Source organism: Stegodyphus dumicola, chromosome X1 (assembly GCF_044657685.1).
Source record: "Stegodyphus dumicola isolate Sdum_Otavi_A_Nest chromosome X1, ASM4465768v1".
NCBI lineage: Eukaryota > Metazoa > Arthropoda > Arachnida > Araneae > Eresidae > Stegodyphus > Stegodyphus dumicola.
In genome coordinates, this window is record NC_140780.1 from 102727708 (window position 1) to 102745892 (window position 18185).

The window sequence follows — 18185 nt, forward strand, 5'->3', positions numbered from 1 at the left end:
TTTTGACTGTTTTATGTTTCCTTTTTCACATATATCAAATATTGTTTTAAGATGCTCTAAATGTTCTTCAGAATTCTTGAAAAATACTATAATGTCGTTGCATTAGTTAATTGGTCAGGTACTGCATCTATTCTAGATATAGGCTCAGAATCTGTTTTAGTAATTTGGTTAAATTTTCTGTAATCAATACATAATCAAGTGTTTGCATTTTCATCTCTTTTATAAGCTAATGTTGCAGGGGTGGCATGAGGACTAAATTATGGTTTTATAATTCATGCATGCAATAATTCATCTATTTCCTTTTTAATGTCACCATTATCTTTAGGGAATGCTTGATGTGATATAATCAAAATATGTACAAGGATTTTACATAGGAATGATTAACCTGGGCACATTACTGATGCTTTATGATCCTCGGAAGAACTTGTAGTATGAAATATTTTCCTGGCTAAGGAAATCCAATTTCTGAAGAGAAGTAATATTCTGAACAGCTAGCAATATACAGTGTTGCTCTGTAATCCTTGAGTGAGGGAGTTGATTAAAGTTTGATCAGTTAATTTCAATTCAGAGCCTAATTTTAACGTTTGATGGAAGTATTGATCAATATAATTAAATTTATTATTAGTCACTGAAACAAAACTATCAAAGGTAACACATTCCAAACTGAAAAAATATGTGAGAAACTTATCTTGTAATAGATTCCAAGTATGTGTTTCAACTCACTTGCAAATATAGAATATTAATGCTTCTTCTTTCAAACAGTTAGGAAACAGTTTTTTTTTTCCTTTGTCAGAAAGATTTTTGGTGCTACATTTTCTTTCAAAGAATGTTTTAACATTTGTCAATTGTAAAATTTTTTTTATCGATCAAAAATATAACATGTAGATTTATCTTTTCCGTGCAAACAACTTCAGACACAATTTCAGCAAATTTTTTTCGTGAAATATTGCAACAAACTTAGATCTTTTCTCCATTAAAACTTTTCTCAAAGTAATAAACTATTTAAATAAGCATGGAAAAACAGCATTAAAACAATATAAATAATTTGTGGAATATAAAAATTTTAATTTAAAACACATTAATTTGATTTTGTCATAAATTAAAACCTGTATCTAAGAAAATTGCAATGATGTGACTTTTTTAACCTACAGATGATGAATAAAACAAATTCAATATTACTTCAATTAGAAAATGCACTACTTTACACTTATGCTACAACACTGTTGATTATTGACCTTGGCAGACCTACTGGAAGAGCATTTTTTATTTTCCTGTAGGAGAATGTTTCAGTGGACTGAATAATAGAAAAAAATACACTTCATTTTTAGCTTGATGCATAAATACATTTCACTAATGTCATATTTTATCTATACTTCATCCACTTATCTATGATTCACTGTCACATTTAAAATGACAAAGGTGTGTAGATAGATACCATTGAGAATTAGAAGAACTGCCTGAAAAAATTCTCCTTTAAGAGTTTCAAAACACGGGAATCGGTACTTACTGTCTATTCTGTCTGTAACGAAAAACACAAAGCAATGTTGATGGCATTAAAAATAGAATGTTAAATCCATAATGAATGGCAAACTTGGCAGTCGAGTCGGATTAAATATTTATCTTTATTTCAGTTGACAGTTGCAGCCAAAACAGGCATAGTGGAAGAAACATGCAAATATAATTAATTGTTAAGTTATAAATGATATGTGTTAAATGGCAGTGGGCATTTAGATTAAACATTTTAGTCTTTTGTGATAACTGTAATTTCAGAATGCATGTAATATTGAATAATCAGCAGTTTTAACAATGAATGCAGGTCAAAACAAACTATTGCTGCTTCTTTCTTTAAACTGTTACAATACTGCACTGCTTCAAAGTTTTCTTACTGTGAATTATTTTCATTTATAACTAATATCATAATCATATCCCATAAATTTAAATAGACACTGAAAGAAACTGCTTAATTAAAAGATATTTTGCGCTTTGAAGCATATGTTGTTGTTCAGAGTTCTACCTTATTTTTATTACCTTACTTACACAACAGCTCTTTCAGTAAAAGATGTTTCTAATATGTAGCAAATAATTATAAAATGCATTCTGAATGAATAAATGTATTTGAAAGAATGAAAAATCACTAATTCAAATTTTATTGAAAGTGGGTACAACAACGTCTAAAATTCTCAACTGATTTCCGAATACAAGTTTTTCCTGAGATGTGAGAATTAAGGTGGTAAACATTATTGATTGATAGTTTTTGATTAAATGAGAAATGTTAATACCACAGAAGCTCAAGGAAACTGATAAATTAATTGCTTCCATGTCAGTTTCTTGGAAACTCTCTTTTGGCATAGTAATTTGAGGATAAAATTCCAAATGCCATGTGTTGGGAGTCTGCAGACAAATTTATGCTGCGAAACTAAAAGGGGGGGCAGTTCAATATCTCTCATTCTACTGAGCCAATTGAGGAAATTCAAATTGCGTTTCCCATGTCTCGAAAGCGCCAATTAGGTAATATATTAGATTTAGATATAGCTTTGTTCTAACATAGCTATATGTAAATCTAATATATTACCTAATTCGCGCTTTCAAGACATTGGAAACGCAATTTGAATTTTTTAAATTTTTTTAACTTTAAATTTGCTTTTTTACGTATATACATGATTGTTAAAATTTTAATTTCATTCCTTGCAGCAATGGCACAAAGAATTAATTAAATTTAAATTTGTATTTAAATACATTTTATTCAATGAAACAATTTTGTTCTAACATAGGTATTTTAACACAAAATCGGACTTTTTCTGAAATAACATACCAACTTTTTTCCATATTTCGATTCTACAATTCAAATTATGCCTAGATATTAAATTTTGTAATTTTTGGTGAGAAATTTATGGCGAAATTAAAAAATTTTATCTTGGCTAATTTTTTCCAGTGTGCGCCAAGAATAATTCACTTGGCAAACTTCTTAATTTAGAGCAACCTATTTTCCTTTTCTTTTTAGTCATTGTCCATGTGTGGGAAAAAAGTCATCATTCATACTCTCAAATAATTTTAACAAAGTACAAAAACCCCATTTTCGTTATCGCTCATAATAAATACGCCAAGTTTCAAAATGTGCCAAAATGTAAATTCGTGAATATCTTACGAAATTTTGAATAAAAATACTCAGATTTTTTTTACAGCGATGCTTAGAAATGCAGATACTTTAAGATGATGGCAAAATTTTTTATAGGTTATAATTCAAAATTTTTTTTCGAAAAATTTATAAAAATTATTAAAAAATACAAATTTTAAAAATAAATCATAAAAAATAGGCAAATTTTATTTCGAATGAACCTAAATTTCAAAATATGAAAGGAAGAATCAAATAAGTTCAATAAAAAATACATATTAATAAATATATATCAAATTCAATTAACATTGAGGAGCTAAATTTTTTAGAGCTAATTTTTAGAAACTACTTGTGCAATTTTTACAAAAACTTGGCATTTTGGTATAAAATGAGTTGTAGAATCAAAGTATGTAAAAAAAATTGGCATGACGTATGCGAAGTCGCTCTTTTGAGACATGAAAAACACAAGTTGAATTTTGTCAATCGGCCCACTAGAACGGAGAAGATATATAACTGTCCCATTTTTTTCCCGCTGTGTAAATTTTTATACGAGCTTATAGTTTGGCTGTACAATGTCACAATGAGAAATGAAATAAAAATATGAGAAATAAAAGGAAAATCTCGCTTTTTAAAATGTAAGATATTTTTGAAAATGAAGATAAATTATTCTTCACATCTTGATATAGGAATTTGATTAAAAAATAATAAATAAAGGGAATTTTTTTTTTTAGTGAGCATACTGAAGTCATCGAAGATACTGCTTTTCAGTGTAGTTCAAGAGCTAAAACATTCTTAAAATGTTTCCCATTATAACTACAAAAATAACTTTTTTTTGTTCCTTGATCAAGTAAAATCTTCATTTCTTAATATCGAAGCATATGTATAATTAATTAGTCTTAGCCATATAATGTTAAAAATAGTTTTTGAGGAACTTCATAATATGTTCCCTTTTCACATACATACACAAAATAAATAGATAAATCATAATAATAATAAATAAATTTCCAAATTAATCATTGAAACATAGCTATGAGGGTGATTCAATTGTAAATGAGCTTTTTGCTTAAACAAAATTTATTTTATAGGAAACATCCACATTTCTGCAAATTATTTTCTAAATAATCTCCTCCTTTTATGATACATGGCCCACCAGCGGCCTAGCGGTAAAGTCGCTGAACACTGGTAGTTTGGTCCGAGGCGTGGTTTTCCCCATGTGTAACGTGTATATGAGCTAGTTTCCCTTAGAAAGTCCTCCGTGAAGGCATCCCTTCCCTTATGCAGATAGCCCTAGTGTGCTTTGCTGTAATTAAATAAACCGAACCAAACCTTTTATGATACATTCCCCCCAATGTTTTGCTTACTGTTTCATTCAGTTCTCGTTGAATGAAGTTGAATTGGTATCTAACCAGTTGCAGATGAATGTTTCCATGGAGGATCAACACTTCATGGGTGGGAAAGTCTCCTTTTGCCTCGATACTGAAGCCTAACGTGATCCAAGAGATCCCTGTAGTAGGTTACGTTGATGGTCTGATGCCAGTGGAAGAAAACCACCATTAAGATTGCTGTCAAGTTGCAAGAAACAATGGCTAACGCTTTCTTTGCAGACAATCAAGTTTTGGCTTTCACAGGCTTTCTTTCACCTTCCTTCCTTTCTGCTAAATAAAGCACTTGACAAGCCAACAAGTATGATTCTGTTACTCAAGGCAACCTCACCTAACAATTTCAACTTCCCAAACACGTACAAATACCTATCCTGATGCTCAGCCAATAAAGGCTCGTTCATATTTGATCACCATACATAACTATTTAATCAGAAAACAGAAAAATTAGTTTTCCACCTAGTAAAATAAACAAAATAGTGATAAAATATATACATAGATATGTTTTTTGGACATAAAAAATCAGACTCAGGTACTCCATCGATTACAATTAGTCACAAATGCCATTTATATTGATAAAAATCATGCACCCTTTTATCCAGGGTACTTGTCACGTGGGCGATCGTAATAGTGAGGTTTTATCTGTGTGCTTTTGGCATGTTTTGTATGTATGTAAATTATTTTGTTGATTGATTTTTATGATAAATACATGTTCCAGATGTAAATTATATATGTATATAATAACTAATTTTTTACAATTCTAAGTCAGTTTTCTTTAAATCCTAGACTAATATGCAAGCACTGTAAATAATATACTAACGACGTAGGTGTTAGTATATTATTTCATATGTTATTTCGACGTAGGTTCACTTGAAAAATTCTAGGTAAGCTGAATTCCAAAAGTGTCCTCAGTTCTTACGGGGTTCGTAGATTTGGAGTGAACAACGACGGCACTTGATGAAGTATCGAAACACACTTTATTTAGCCAATATTAATCAGGACAGTTCCAATAACACTTTTTACAGTCGTCGAAGATCTACTATAAACACGCTGGAACAATCAGCAGCACAGTACTGTCAGGCAATAATGGTAGAGACAGCTTTCTGCAAAACACCCGACTCTTCTTTCCGGAGTACAGCTCCCGACTCTGCTTGGTTGTTCTCAGAACTCCACGTACTCTCGAGACTCTCCATGCTACAGCTCGCGATGGTTTGGTTGTTCCCGGAACTCAACATGCTCTCTCGACGATCCACTAACCGCGATACACTAACAGACTCCTTCGGTGCACTTGACGACCCACTCAGCACTCGCTGCCCGGCTGTCAACTCAATCGACTCCACAGGGATTGACTCGCTAGACGAGACACCAACTCGATGCTAACTCGCACTGTAGACGAGGCACGCACACTCGCCCTCTCGATGAAGCGCACACTCGCCTTCTCGACGAGGCTCACTCACTGACTGACTGCGAACCACTGTTTATATAAAGCTTTCTGCTTGTGTTCGAGAACATTCTGGTCTAAACCAGTAAGAATTCGTTCCAGAAAGTTCTCCATCTGTCCATGGTACATCGCGAATTTTGTCGCCAAATGGGCGATTTCTCACCAAATATGTATACCCTTCATTCCCTTGCCATTTTATAGCAACCCTAAAACTGCTTTGCGGGGAAGCCATCTCACCGCACCTGTGCATTTCGTAACACTATTATTAGTATTCTTTTTTCCTATGACACATTTTAGATTGGTATCTTGTAAATAAGTTGTTGGGACATTGTATACAAAGTTGTGCTTCTTAAGTTAGAAGGTTGCATGCATTTCTTCCACTGAAGAGAGTTCCATTTACAGAACTGAGTCAGTAAGCTTTCACATTGTTTTCCATTTACGCTAGAAGCAAAATTCATTAAATTTTAGTGTAATACATTCTCTGATCTACTTCTAAAGGCCACATAATTTTTCAGTTTTTTAAATTCATCATGACAAGTTTTTTATGTACGCTGGTAACCAAATTACATCATTTTTTTGTCTCTCTCTTTTTTTTTTTTTTTTCAAAAGTTTACTTGTTTTATTTTGTGAGCTAAATTTCTTTCAGCTCTCCATTTTTGGGTATATGTGCTTGTTCTTAAATTTGTAAAACTTTTGTTATAATTATCGATTATTACGTATTAATAGTTTAATTGTGCCATTAAATTAAGTGAATCTGTCACATTTTATTTTACTTTAAGACATTAAATAACCAAGGTAACCAAGAAAGTTCGTGCGGTTTTTGTTGCTCTTTTCAAAACGACCCACAAAAATCTTGAAACACCCATTTTATTCTTCGAAATAATCACCATTGGCTTCAGTTACTTGTTCCCAGTGAGACACAGGGTTATAAATGCCCTTTTTTAAAAACAAATCCCCTTTTTTCCCCTGGCATCCAAACAATTGTGATACAGCCTTTGTGACATTGTTGCATTTTCGGAACTGCTGTTCCTGCAAGTGGTTATCCATGGCCAAAAAGAGGTAATAGTCTGATGGAGGGATGTCCAGGGAATAGGGTGGCTTAGGCAGAACTTCCTAGCCCAGTGTTTTAATTACTACTTTGGTTGCTTTTGCTGTGAGGTCTGGCATTACCATGTCAAAATAGAACTCTTCTTTTGACCAGTGCTGGCTGTTTATGCTGCCATGCAAAAATCTTTGCGATTGTGTTGAGTAGATGTTGGCAGTTTTTCTGTTTTCTAGATATTTGGACTGTACGAGCAGTGGTTCACCAAGTACACAGCATTACCTTCTTTTGCTGAATGTCCGGTTTAGCTGCCAATGAGACGAAACCAGATGTCATCCAATGGTGTTTCCTCTTCTGGGTATTATACAGGATCTACTTTTTGGTTGCATGTGAAGATTTGATTGATGTACGTGTGAGTAACACGTACATACGAAAATATCCCTAACATTAACTAGGAAAGCCGAAATCTTAGTTAAGATAGACATGTTACAATTAATAATCAAATTTAATAAGGAAAAGTAACAGTTGCCGGGTACATTATAACGGCTTAAGAAATTCAGAGCACAGTACAGATGCGAGTACACAAGATCACATATTTCGGCGAAGCAGAGACGCACACATTTGTTGAAGTAGTTCCACTTGACTGCCGGGAAAATTCTTCTCTCTCCGTCAGCCTGTAGGTTTGCCAAACGGGTTTACTGTTTCGCCAATTGGCGCTTTTCTGTACAGTTTTTAAGTCCGTATCGCCTGTTTGGCGCTGCCGCTGCATACTCCCTCCGCAGTGTCAACGAAATGTGACATACCGATGCGGGGGTCGGATTAATCGTCCAGAACGGGTGATACAATTGTCCGAAGTTTTTTTCACACTCTTGGAAGCAACTTGAGAAGAGTCCATGGTTACAAAAGCGGGTTTCAGTCTATCTATGGAGATCGTTTGCTTAGTCCCTTTTATTTCGAGATCAAACGTTTTATCTCGTCTTTCTAGCACCTTAAATGGTCCATCATAAGCAGTTTGAAGTGGTTTTCTAACTCCGTCGTGTCGAACAAACACATATGTGGACTTGTGAAGGCGTGGATGAATGAAACATGTTCGCTGGCCGTGGCTAGATGTCGTGGTCGGGCGGACACTGGCAAAGTGAGATTTTAAATCCTCCACAAACTGTTTGGGGGACGCATCCGGAGGTGTCGGATTGAAAAATTCTCCTGGGAGACGGATAGTCTTTCCATACACCAGTTCAGAAGTGGTTGCTCCTATGTCCTTTTTGAGAGCGACGCGGAAACCCATCTGCAGCGTTGGAAGGGCAGCCACCCAGTCACTGGTATCGTGCGCTTTTAAGGCAGCTTTCAAAGGACGGTGGAATTCCTCGATCAGTCCATTCGCCTGTGGGTGGTACGGAGACGTCCTGATCCTCTTGATTCCCAATAATTGGGAAAGGGCTCGAAATAAGCCGCTTTCAAACTGTCGCCCTTGGTCGGTAGTAATAACAGTCGGACAACCAAATCGAGTAATCCAGTGGTCATAGAAAGCCTGTGCTACTGTGCGTGCTGTTATGTCTGGTATGGGTACTGCTTCGGGCCATCTAGTAAATCTATCTATCATAGTTGGACAGTAATAATTATTTTGAGAAGGAGGTAGGGGACCAACAAGGTCAAGGTGGACGTGATCAAACCTCTGTGATTGGTCTGGAAACTTCATTAACGGGGTTCTAGTATGCCTGCTTACTTTTGCTTTCTGGCACGGAATGCACTGCCGTGCCCATTTCGCGCAATCTTTGCGGATGGAAGACCAAACAAACCGTGAACATACTAACTTTGTTGATGCGCGAATGCCGGGGTGAGACAAATTGTGCAAGGTGGCAAAAACTTTCTCACGGAATGCCGGAGGAATGTAAGGGCGGGCGTTACCTGTTGACACATCACAATATTTCGGTAAGGTAAGTTTTTTGAGATGTAGAACTTTTGACTCTTTAAGCAATGTTTGTAATTCTGGGTCGATTTCTTGCATTTTAGCTATTTCCTCATAGTCGATAGGGTTAGGCATGCTTATTGCTTCTATACGCGAAAGTACGTCGGCAGCGATATTCTCCGAACCTTTTATATGGCGAATTTCAGTGGTGAATTGTGAGATAAAGTCTAACTGCCTAGCCTGACGAGGTGAACACTTATCCAAGCGCTGTCGGAATGCATACGTGAGCGGTTTGTGATCGGTGATTAAAGAAAAGTTCCGTGCTTCCAACATATGCTTAAAATGCCTAATAGCAGCATAAGCTGCCAATAGCTCTCGATCATACGCACTATAGTTCCTTTCCGCCTGCGAAAGCTTTCTTTCGTGAGAAAAATGCGAGAGGCTGTAAATTCCTATCAACTATTTGTGATAGCGTTCCACCGATCGCGAAGTCTGACGCATCAACCTGTAAAACCAACTGGGCATCTTTCTTCGGGTGTGCCAAAAGAACAGCATTAGCGATTAGCTGTTTGCACTTTTGAAATTCACTCTGCGCTTCCTCAGACAAATTCAGGATTGTCTTATCATTTTTCTTAGCCCCTTTTAAATACGAAGTTAAATGTATTTGATTCTGGGCTACGTTGGGTAAAAATCGACGGTAAAAATTTAAAAATCCTAAAAATCTCTGCAAATCTTTTACCGTTTTAGGAAGTGGGTAGTTAAGTATCGGCTCCACTTTGTTCGTCAGAGGCTTGGTACCATCTTTATTGATTATATGGCCTAAAAAAGATATTTCCGGAACGCCGAAAACACATTTCGAAGCGTTAATTGTCAATCCATATGAAGTTAATCTTTCAAAAACAGTACGTAGGTGAGATTTATGCTCATCTTCCGTATCACTAAATATCAAAATATCATCTAAGTAGACGTAGGCGAATTTTAGATCTCCAAGAATTTCGTTCATAAACCTTTGAAAGGTTTGAGCTGCTCCGCACAGTCCGAAATTTAAAAACGGAAATTCGAAAAGACCAAATGGGGTGCAAACTGCAGTTTTCGGTATATGATCTGGATGGACTGGTATATGATGATATGCCCGAACGATATCAATTTTTGAAAAAATTGTCTTTCCGCTAAGCGTATTATTAAAGTCTTGTAAATGCGGGATAGGGTATCTGTCGGGTTCGGTGCACGCGTTTAGTTTTCGGTAGTCTCCTACTGGCCGTATGTCGCCCAAACTTTTAGAAACTACATGAAGAGGTGATGACCATGCTGATTTTGATGGTCTACAAATACCTTGATCTATCATAAATTGAAATTCTTTTTTTACTGCTTCGTATAACTTAGGGCTTAACCTACGCGGTTTACTGTGCACAGGAGGACCGTTTGTTTCGATGTAATGAACCGTACTATGCTTTACTCTACCCGAATCGGATTTTAATTTCAGTACTTCCGGAAAGTCTTTCAAGATTCTGTGATATGGTGAATCACCAGATATTAACTTTACCGAAAAATAATTTTTAGAATCGGAAAGAGAACCAATACGAGTTAATTTCGTAGTATTATCGATAAGCCTACCTCGTTTTAAATCGATTAAAAGATCAAAATGCCATAAAAAGTCGGCTCCTATTATAGGCACTGGTACATCGGCGATTAAAAACTTCCAAGAAAAGTTTCGTCTAAGTCCTAAATTCACAGTTAACAATTTTGTTCCATACATAGAAATTCTCGAATTATTCGCGGCAAATAATTGAAGCGAATCAGGATGCATTTTCTTAAACTTAGAAGTCGGTGTCACACATGAAACATCCGAGCCCGAATCAATCAAAAAGTTTAAATTTAATCTGTTATCGTAAACATGTAAACGACATGCATGTGCGACTGCCGATGAATTTCGATCGACAGCCGCTACTACTAGTTTTCCTGGGCCGTAGTGTTCTGAGAAAAGGAACAAGGTGCTCGACATTTTCGTGCATTATTACCGAATCGCGAATGAAAATAACAATAATTGTTCACACGCTCTCGGGAATGCCCACGCGAAAAACTACGTGCTGTGTTATGTTGATCCCGGGGGAAATTATTCCTCATTTTTCCGCGGGAGAGTCGCTCGACTTGTTTACTTAGGGCAGAGATTTCACTCCTTAAGGCCTTAAGCTCCTCGAGGGGGGGCACCAGAATCGTTAGGGTTTCTGGGGGAACTCGCCGAAGCTGCCTGGACCGCAAACACGCTGTTGTTCGTTGGCGTGCGCACTTCAGCTATCTTATCAGCCATTTTTGCTAAATTGTCTAAGGATTCCGAACTTATTGATAAAATGGCATGCACCTCGGAAGGTAACCTTTGCAGCCATAATGATTTTAAAAATTCGTCAGTTATACAGTTTCCACCTAATTCTCTCATTTTTCTCAATAAGTGAGATGGTTTGTCGTCCCCTAAATGCAATTCAGAAATAAGTCTGCGTATTTGCTCGCTTTCCGAATCTGAGAATTCTACTATTAACCTAGCTTTAAGGGCATCATATTTAGCCGTCGCTGGGGGATTAAATAAAATATCTGATACTGCGGAAAGAGTTTCAGGGTCTATCGAAGAAACCACGTGGTTGTATTTTGTACTATCGCTACTAATCTTCGCTAAAGCAAAGTTACTTTCAACTTGAATAAACCAAAGTTTAACATTTTTTTTTTTTTTCATACAGGGGGAATTTTAACTGCCACGTGTGAGATTTGTGGCTCCTGAACCGCCATATTCGATTCCTCGTTGGTTTGGCCTTCCGATCCTGGCATGGTTGCCAATTATAAATATATCGTAAATCGTAAACTTAATGTTTTGCACTATACCTTATCAAAACAGTATCAATTTAGAATAAAATAATGAAGACATTCAATATCTCAATAAAAGTGTGAGCACAACTATTACCCAAAGATCAATTTTAAACAATCAATAATTAAATTAAAACTATAATTTTAGAGCAAAACATATCACAAAAACATAATTAAGACCAATCACAGATAATTAAAAAAAATTTGACCACATACCTGTAAATCCTCCTTAAGTGTGATAAACCACATGTAATCCGTACGATAAAATGAGGAGGGAATAAATAGGTTTGAGCCTTTATCAGTCATAAGGAAGAGCATTGGCATCAAAATAAGGCATATTTTTAGTTTTTAAACAAAGATTGAGACAGATAGTCATTAGGGATCGAAACAGAAGGAGCGAGGGACAGGGTCACCAATGATGTACGTGTGAGTAACACGTACATACGAAAATATCCCTAACATTAACTAGGAAAGCCGAAATCTTAGTTAAGATAGACATGTTACAATTAATAATCAAATTTAATAAGGAAAAGTAACAGTTGCCGGGTACATTATAACGGCTTAAGAAATTCAGAGCACAGTACAGATGCGAGTACACAAAATCACATATTTCGGCGAAGCAGAGACGCACACATTTGTTGAAGTAGTTCCACTTGACTGCCGGGAAAATTCTTCTCTCTCCGTCAGCCTGTAGGTTTGCCAAACGGGTTTACTGTTTCGCCAATTGGCACTTTTCTGTACAGTTTTTAAGTCCGTATCGCCTGTTTGGCGCTGCCGTTGCATGATCCAGGAATGAAGCTCTCTTATAGTGTGACAACAAGAAGCAGGTATTCAACCACTGGAGTTATTGCCTTAGACAGGACATGAGGAACCCATTTGCTGAGTTTCATGTCATTCCATGGTTATGAAAATGTGATCAAATGGTTTCATCAGATACATTAAATCTCTGTGGAAGCTTCTGGTAGGTTTGATGAGATTCTGCTTGAGTTCCTCTTTCAGCTGGACTCCTTCGGAGTCCTTGAGGGTGGATGGGCAAGCAACATGAAGCTTGTCTTCAAGGCTCTCGTCTGTGGAAGAAAATCGGCTAAACCACTTTTAAGAGGTCCATTCACTCCCTGACCTCTCTCCAAACTTGGAGCATATTCTCCTAATGGCCTCTGCAGCTTTGTTTCCTAATTTGTCCTTGTAAAGCAAAATAGTCCTGAAACTCTTTTCTATTGACGTGTTCTTTCGAAGATTCTGCTTCCTACAAAACCCATAGCGAAATGTGCAATGCAGTGAACAACTCTCTATTGAATAAGGTTTGAAAGGAATGAGAACATAGCGTCATCAGAATCAATTTGGCCACACTAACGCACCAAAAGTAATTGTACACAAAAACCACACGAACGTTTGTGGTTATCTGATATAAATGCTGACTTGAAGTTATTTGGAAATGATAATGTAATTAGTGATTTTTTTAATGCAGAACTATAAAATTGTATTTGCTTTTAGTTGCCCCCTTCACTGTTAATGTGCTTCATCATTTAGTTTGTTAAATTACTTTCCAAATTTTGATTGTCAGTTTTCATATTCCATTATATCTTGCATGTAATTTAACTTATTTGGTTTTCTTTCTGTAGGAAATTTCAAGCAGCTGAGAGACCACCAATAAAGCCATCCAAGTCAAAACCACGTAGGAAGTGCGTCATTCTTTGATGCTTGCTCAGTTTCTTAATCTGTGTGAAGACTTTGTTATAAATATACACATACACATGAAGAACAGAGGAAGAATCATGCTGAAGAATTTCTTTTTGAGGTGTTCATTTTAATTTGCCAGTGTTTATACCTTGGCTGAACTGACTAAGCAACTGTTACAGTTTTGTATCATTTCTACTTAAATTTATTATTTACAAATGTTGTATATTATCTCTGTTATGATCATGGAACATTATGATTGGCCAGTTCCACCTCATATAGGCTGTTTTTAACGTGAAACTTTCTTATATTGTGGAAGTTTTGAACTGTGGAAACTTCATATTGCAGTCGTGTAAAATTTTCACTTATTTAATTGATGAGTGTTGATTCATATCAGTGTATATCAATTGTGATTATTTTTTATCCATAGCACTATATTTATTTTTAGCTCTCATCTTCGTCTATTGTTTATTTTAGCATTTAAATTAGTTTTTATCTAGAGATTGCTATTAATTTTACATACAGTATTATATGCTTATTTTATTCATCATGTATAATTGTTCCGAATCCTGAAATTCAATAAGCGCAAGAGATGTATGTGTATAGTCAGGCTGTAATTTGCCTTTAGTCATGTTTTTAAATTATTTGACTATTTTCTTGCATCACCAACTCTTTGTATGTGAATTGAAAGGAAATTGAAGACCTGTTACTGTTATTTTGCTATTTTACAACACTTTCTTTTCTAAATGACAGATTTGCTGTTATTTTCACATTGTAATAAATTTATAATAAACAATCAGAGTGTCTTTTTATTTTATTAAGTTCTTAATATGTCATAGAGTTTCAATCTATAATACAGTCAAAAGTCTTTAATTCGGACCTCAACGCTACAAACTTTCTGCGCATGCAATGTGTTTGTGCATGCACATAATATCTTTACGCATGCATGGTTAATGTATAATGGACGGTATAAGCTAAGCTAAAATTATCTATTTCAGTTAATGTTGCAGATTGCGTTGTTACTTAATCTTCTAATTGGATCCGGCTTATTATTTTTTGCAGACTGTTAGAGCAATTTTATAAAAGTAAGCTTGAACTTTCGATTATGTCAAAAAGAATTTCCGATTCTGGAGCTGCCGAAGGATCTACAAAGCGAAAGCATGTTTCAATGTCCATCAAAGAAAAAGTGGAATTGCTGCAAAAAATGGATAAAGGCATATCCTTTGTTTCTCTAACCATTCCGAAATCTGTTTATCAATTTCACGCTGCTCTGCCGGGGATAGGGGGGGCGTCGCGACACGCAATGCACTGGAAGTTGATCTGTCAGCACTATCCTTATCTTCAGGGCAGATGTTTTTATTTTATTCGGCTTACAATTCCCTACTAAATGTAGTATTTCATCTCGATGTACTCCATCTTTGATATGATTTAAATCGAATTCCTCATCCTTATAAATATCATGAATATGCATCAAATAGTTTTCTGGTTGCAATTTTCTAATTTTGACTATACGTAATGTATGCTTTACGCATGCACGCATTGAAAGAAATGTTTAATAAAGTAAACAAATAAATATTAAGCTTTTCTTTTGTAAATTTTGGTACCCTTTAGATCATAATTGCTCTTTATTTCATAAATTACGGTTTCATATTTTTAATTTTATAATTTCTGCATGCCATCTTACCAGATTTAAACTGAAGATCTGTAATCCGGAAAAACTGATAATCCGGAATTGCCAAAGTCCCGCCGAGTCCGGATTAAAGGCTTTTGACTGTATCGCTTAAGTTGGATTATCCGTGAAATAGATATTTGTCATATCACCATTATTTTAACTAGTTTTTATTGTTGCTCTTTGACTTACCTGTTTATAACCTCAGTAGGATTGATAGTTCCAAAATTGAATTCACTCTCTTGAGTAGGAAAAAAACCGTTTTGTCAAGAAATGTGCGAAAAGCCATTGATTAATGGGTATGCAGATTTAGATTTGTAGTAATTATCTACAACATAATTAAAATATTAAAGGGAGAAAATTAGGAGTAGAAATCACTGCCTTTTGGTGATATTTCTATCTGGAAGATAACATAATTGAATCGTGTTTAAAATCTGTAGACTGTAAAGGTGGCACATGATATATGAATTTAAACTTTTCTCACATAGTGGTGCAATTACTTTTCCAATATCTTTATTTTGTTAAGAGTTACTGGTCTATGAATTTGGTATAAGTGAACTGTGGAAGGCTCATGATTTCTTCAGTTTCTTTTATCTAGAGCATATTTGATACTCAGGTAAGTCATTGTTGTGAGTAGTGGAAGAGACCCATTGTGGTCTCTTCGGTAGGTCTGATGCAGTTTGACCATGATACTCAAAACAGACTTGTACTAAATAAAATATTAACAAAAACATGTAAGTTATAGATTTCCTACCTAACTCATATTGGGAACTAAAGTGATCTGTTGGGGGTCATCTTAACTTTTGCTTAAGTTGAACCTTATATGGATAGTATTTGTATGCATGTACTCTGTACAATCAAACTTTGGTTGACACCTGTTTCCAAGGCTACCTGACATGCATGTCATTGATAACTGTAAAACAACAGCAATGATTGTTGTCTTGTTACAGTTTTGGATACCCTCTGAAGCAGTTTTCATTCATTGATCCTGTTTCACTGTATTTTTCAGTAGCCTATTTGAGTGATGTTAGCTATGTTGGGTTACTTGTAATAAGCTTGCCCAATTGATGGCTGAAATCATACTTGATTCATATGCTAATAAAATTTGCCATGAATAAGGCTGGAAGCAAGCATTTGAATGTTGAAGAATTTGTTTTCTGCCAGAAGTATGAAATAAATGGTTATTTCATAATTGTTATTTAAATCTTAATATAACAGTTCATGTGCTGTCTTATTTTGTATCAAGAAACCTGTCTTCAGTGCTGTGTGTGAAGAAATTGGGGATCCAAATATCTGTTTTATTCCATTGCAAAGAATTTTAATACGAGTATAAAAAAGCCATCATGTCATTGGAATTCTTAAATTGAATGAATAATTTAAACTTCAGAGCTTCATCAAGAAATTAATACTGTTACCAACTTACAGAGTTGCTGTATGCCATGCCTAATGACTAAAACTTTTCATATGTTATGTAAATTACTAAGTGTTTAAAATCTTTTCTGTGTACTTTTTATTCATTATATCGTTGGATTTTAGAGTTGTTTTAACTAAACTTTCATCTTTTTGGCAGCCCCTGAAATTTTACAATTTGCAGTCTTAATTAACATTGTGTCATATATTCTGTTACTCTATTATATATGAAATTTATTAGTTCTTAATATCAAGTTTTAACGAAATTTTCCCACCACCATGAATATTGTCTGCACAAACAGTTCGTGTTGCTATGTTTAATCCTATTTTGTCAAATGAATTTTTGGAATTTCAAAGAAAGACACTTTAGAACATTGTGTTTTAAAATCTGTAAAAAAATACAGTCATTAAGTACTGAAATGGAACTATCATGGGACCAGAATAGAACCATCATTTATTTCCAGCGCTGTTGCAAAATTAAGCCGTGGAATGTCACCAAATCATGTGTATAGCGTTAATAATGTCTTATGATACTGTGAAGGTTTGGTACCAAAAATTCAAAAACAAGTATCATGATATTGAAGAAGCAGAGCACTCTGGCTGGCTTAGTGATGTTGATGAGGCCCGCCTGCGAGAAGATCAGTATGCAACCACTTGAGAGCTGGCTAAGGAGTTAGACATCAGTGCCATGTCTATTAGTCACGCTATGCATCACATAAACGTGATATAAAAGTTCAGTCGCTGGGTTCCGCATGAGCTGACTCAAGCAGATAAAGAACAGATGTGTTTGGACCTGGACTAATCTGCTCAAATATCAATGCAAGAAAAAAATACTGGACCAGATTGTCACTTGTGATGAAAAATGTATCTATTTCAACGCATACCGAAAAGGGGGTTGGTCTGCACACAGTGAGCCCATCGGTAGCTTCTCAAAGCACAATTTGACTAACAGAAAGCTCATGCTTTGTATCTGGTGGGATTGCCATGGTATTGTCCTCAATGGATATCTGGAGAAAGGTAAAACCCTCAGTAAAGTGTACAGTGAGATGCTAGTCTGTGTTTACGCTACTGTCCAGGAAAAACATCGAACTGAGTTCTGGCACTAAAATGTAATGTTCCATCAAGATAAATTAAAACCACACGTGTCTGCATTCAATGGCTGGACTCTTATATGGACTCAGATGAGATCTTTTACCACACCGTATAGCCTTGACATCACTTCTTTGAACTTCTTCCTTTTTTCACACCTGCAGCTACATCTTGCTAGTGCTATCTTTCATTTTGCATGGAACGTCTGAAATCTGGTTGATCTGTTTTTGGACTCGTGGCCACCAGATGGACTGAAGGTTTTGAAAAACTACCCAAACTGCGGAAGATCCTAAGTTTGGGTGGTGATTACTACCCATACTAAAGGTTCTTCCCCCCAGCTTTATTAAGAATGTTTTTTGGCAGAAAACTTCTGTTACAACCAGATATTAGCATGGCTTTTGAAATCCAATTTGTCCTTCAAAATTTCTTTGTAGTATTATGTTTACATTGTGATTTCTCTAGAATTTTCTATGCCTTTTCTTTAATTAGTCGTAAGCAGAGACACTATCTGATGACTGATCGTATTGTCCTGTTGTCTCTGCTCGCTTATATCCCTACATATATTGGAATTAAAGCTTCAAATTTTTTAGCAATAACATAGGAGTTT

At 35.5% G+C, this 18185-nt stretch overlaps 1 protein-coding gene across 2 annotated transcripts in view; it reads left to right on the forward strand.

The window, feature by feature from the left end:
* The window catches only part of Ras64B (ras-like protein 2), a 51873-nt gene extending 37664 nt beyond the window's left edge, over window positions 1-14209 (forward strand). For both annotated transcript variants that reach the window (XR_004758586.2, XM_035362198.2), the window contains one exon: window positions 13356-14209. Coding sequence is in view for 1 of the 2 variants with exons in the window: in XM_035362198.2 (XP_035218089.1) it covers window positions 13356-13431 (76 nt within the window). In the remaining variant the exon portion in view is untranslated. The remainder of the gene's footprint in view (window positions 1-13355) is intronic.
* Window positions 14210-18185: the final 3976 nt, after the last annotated feature.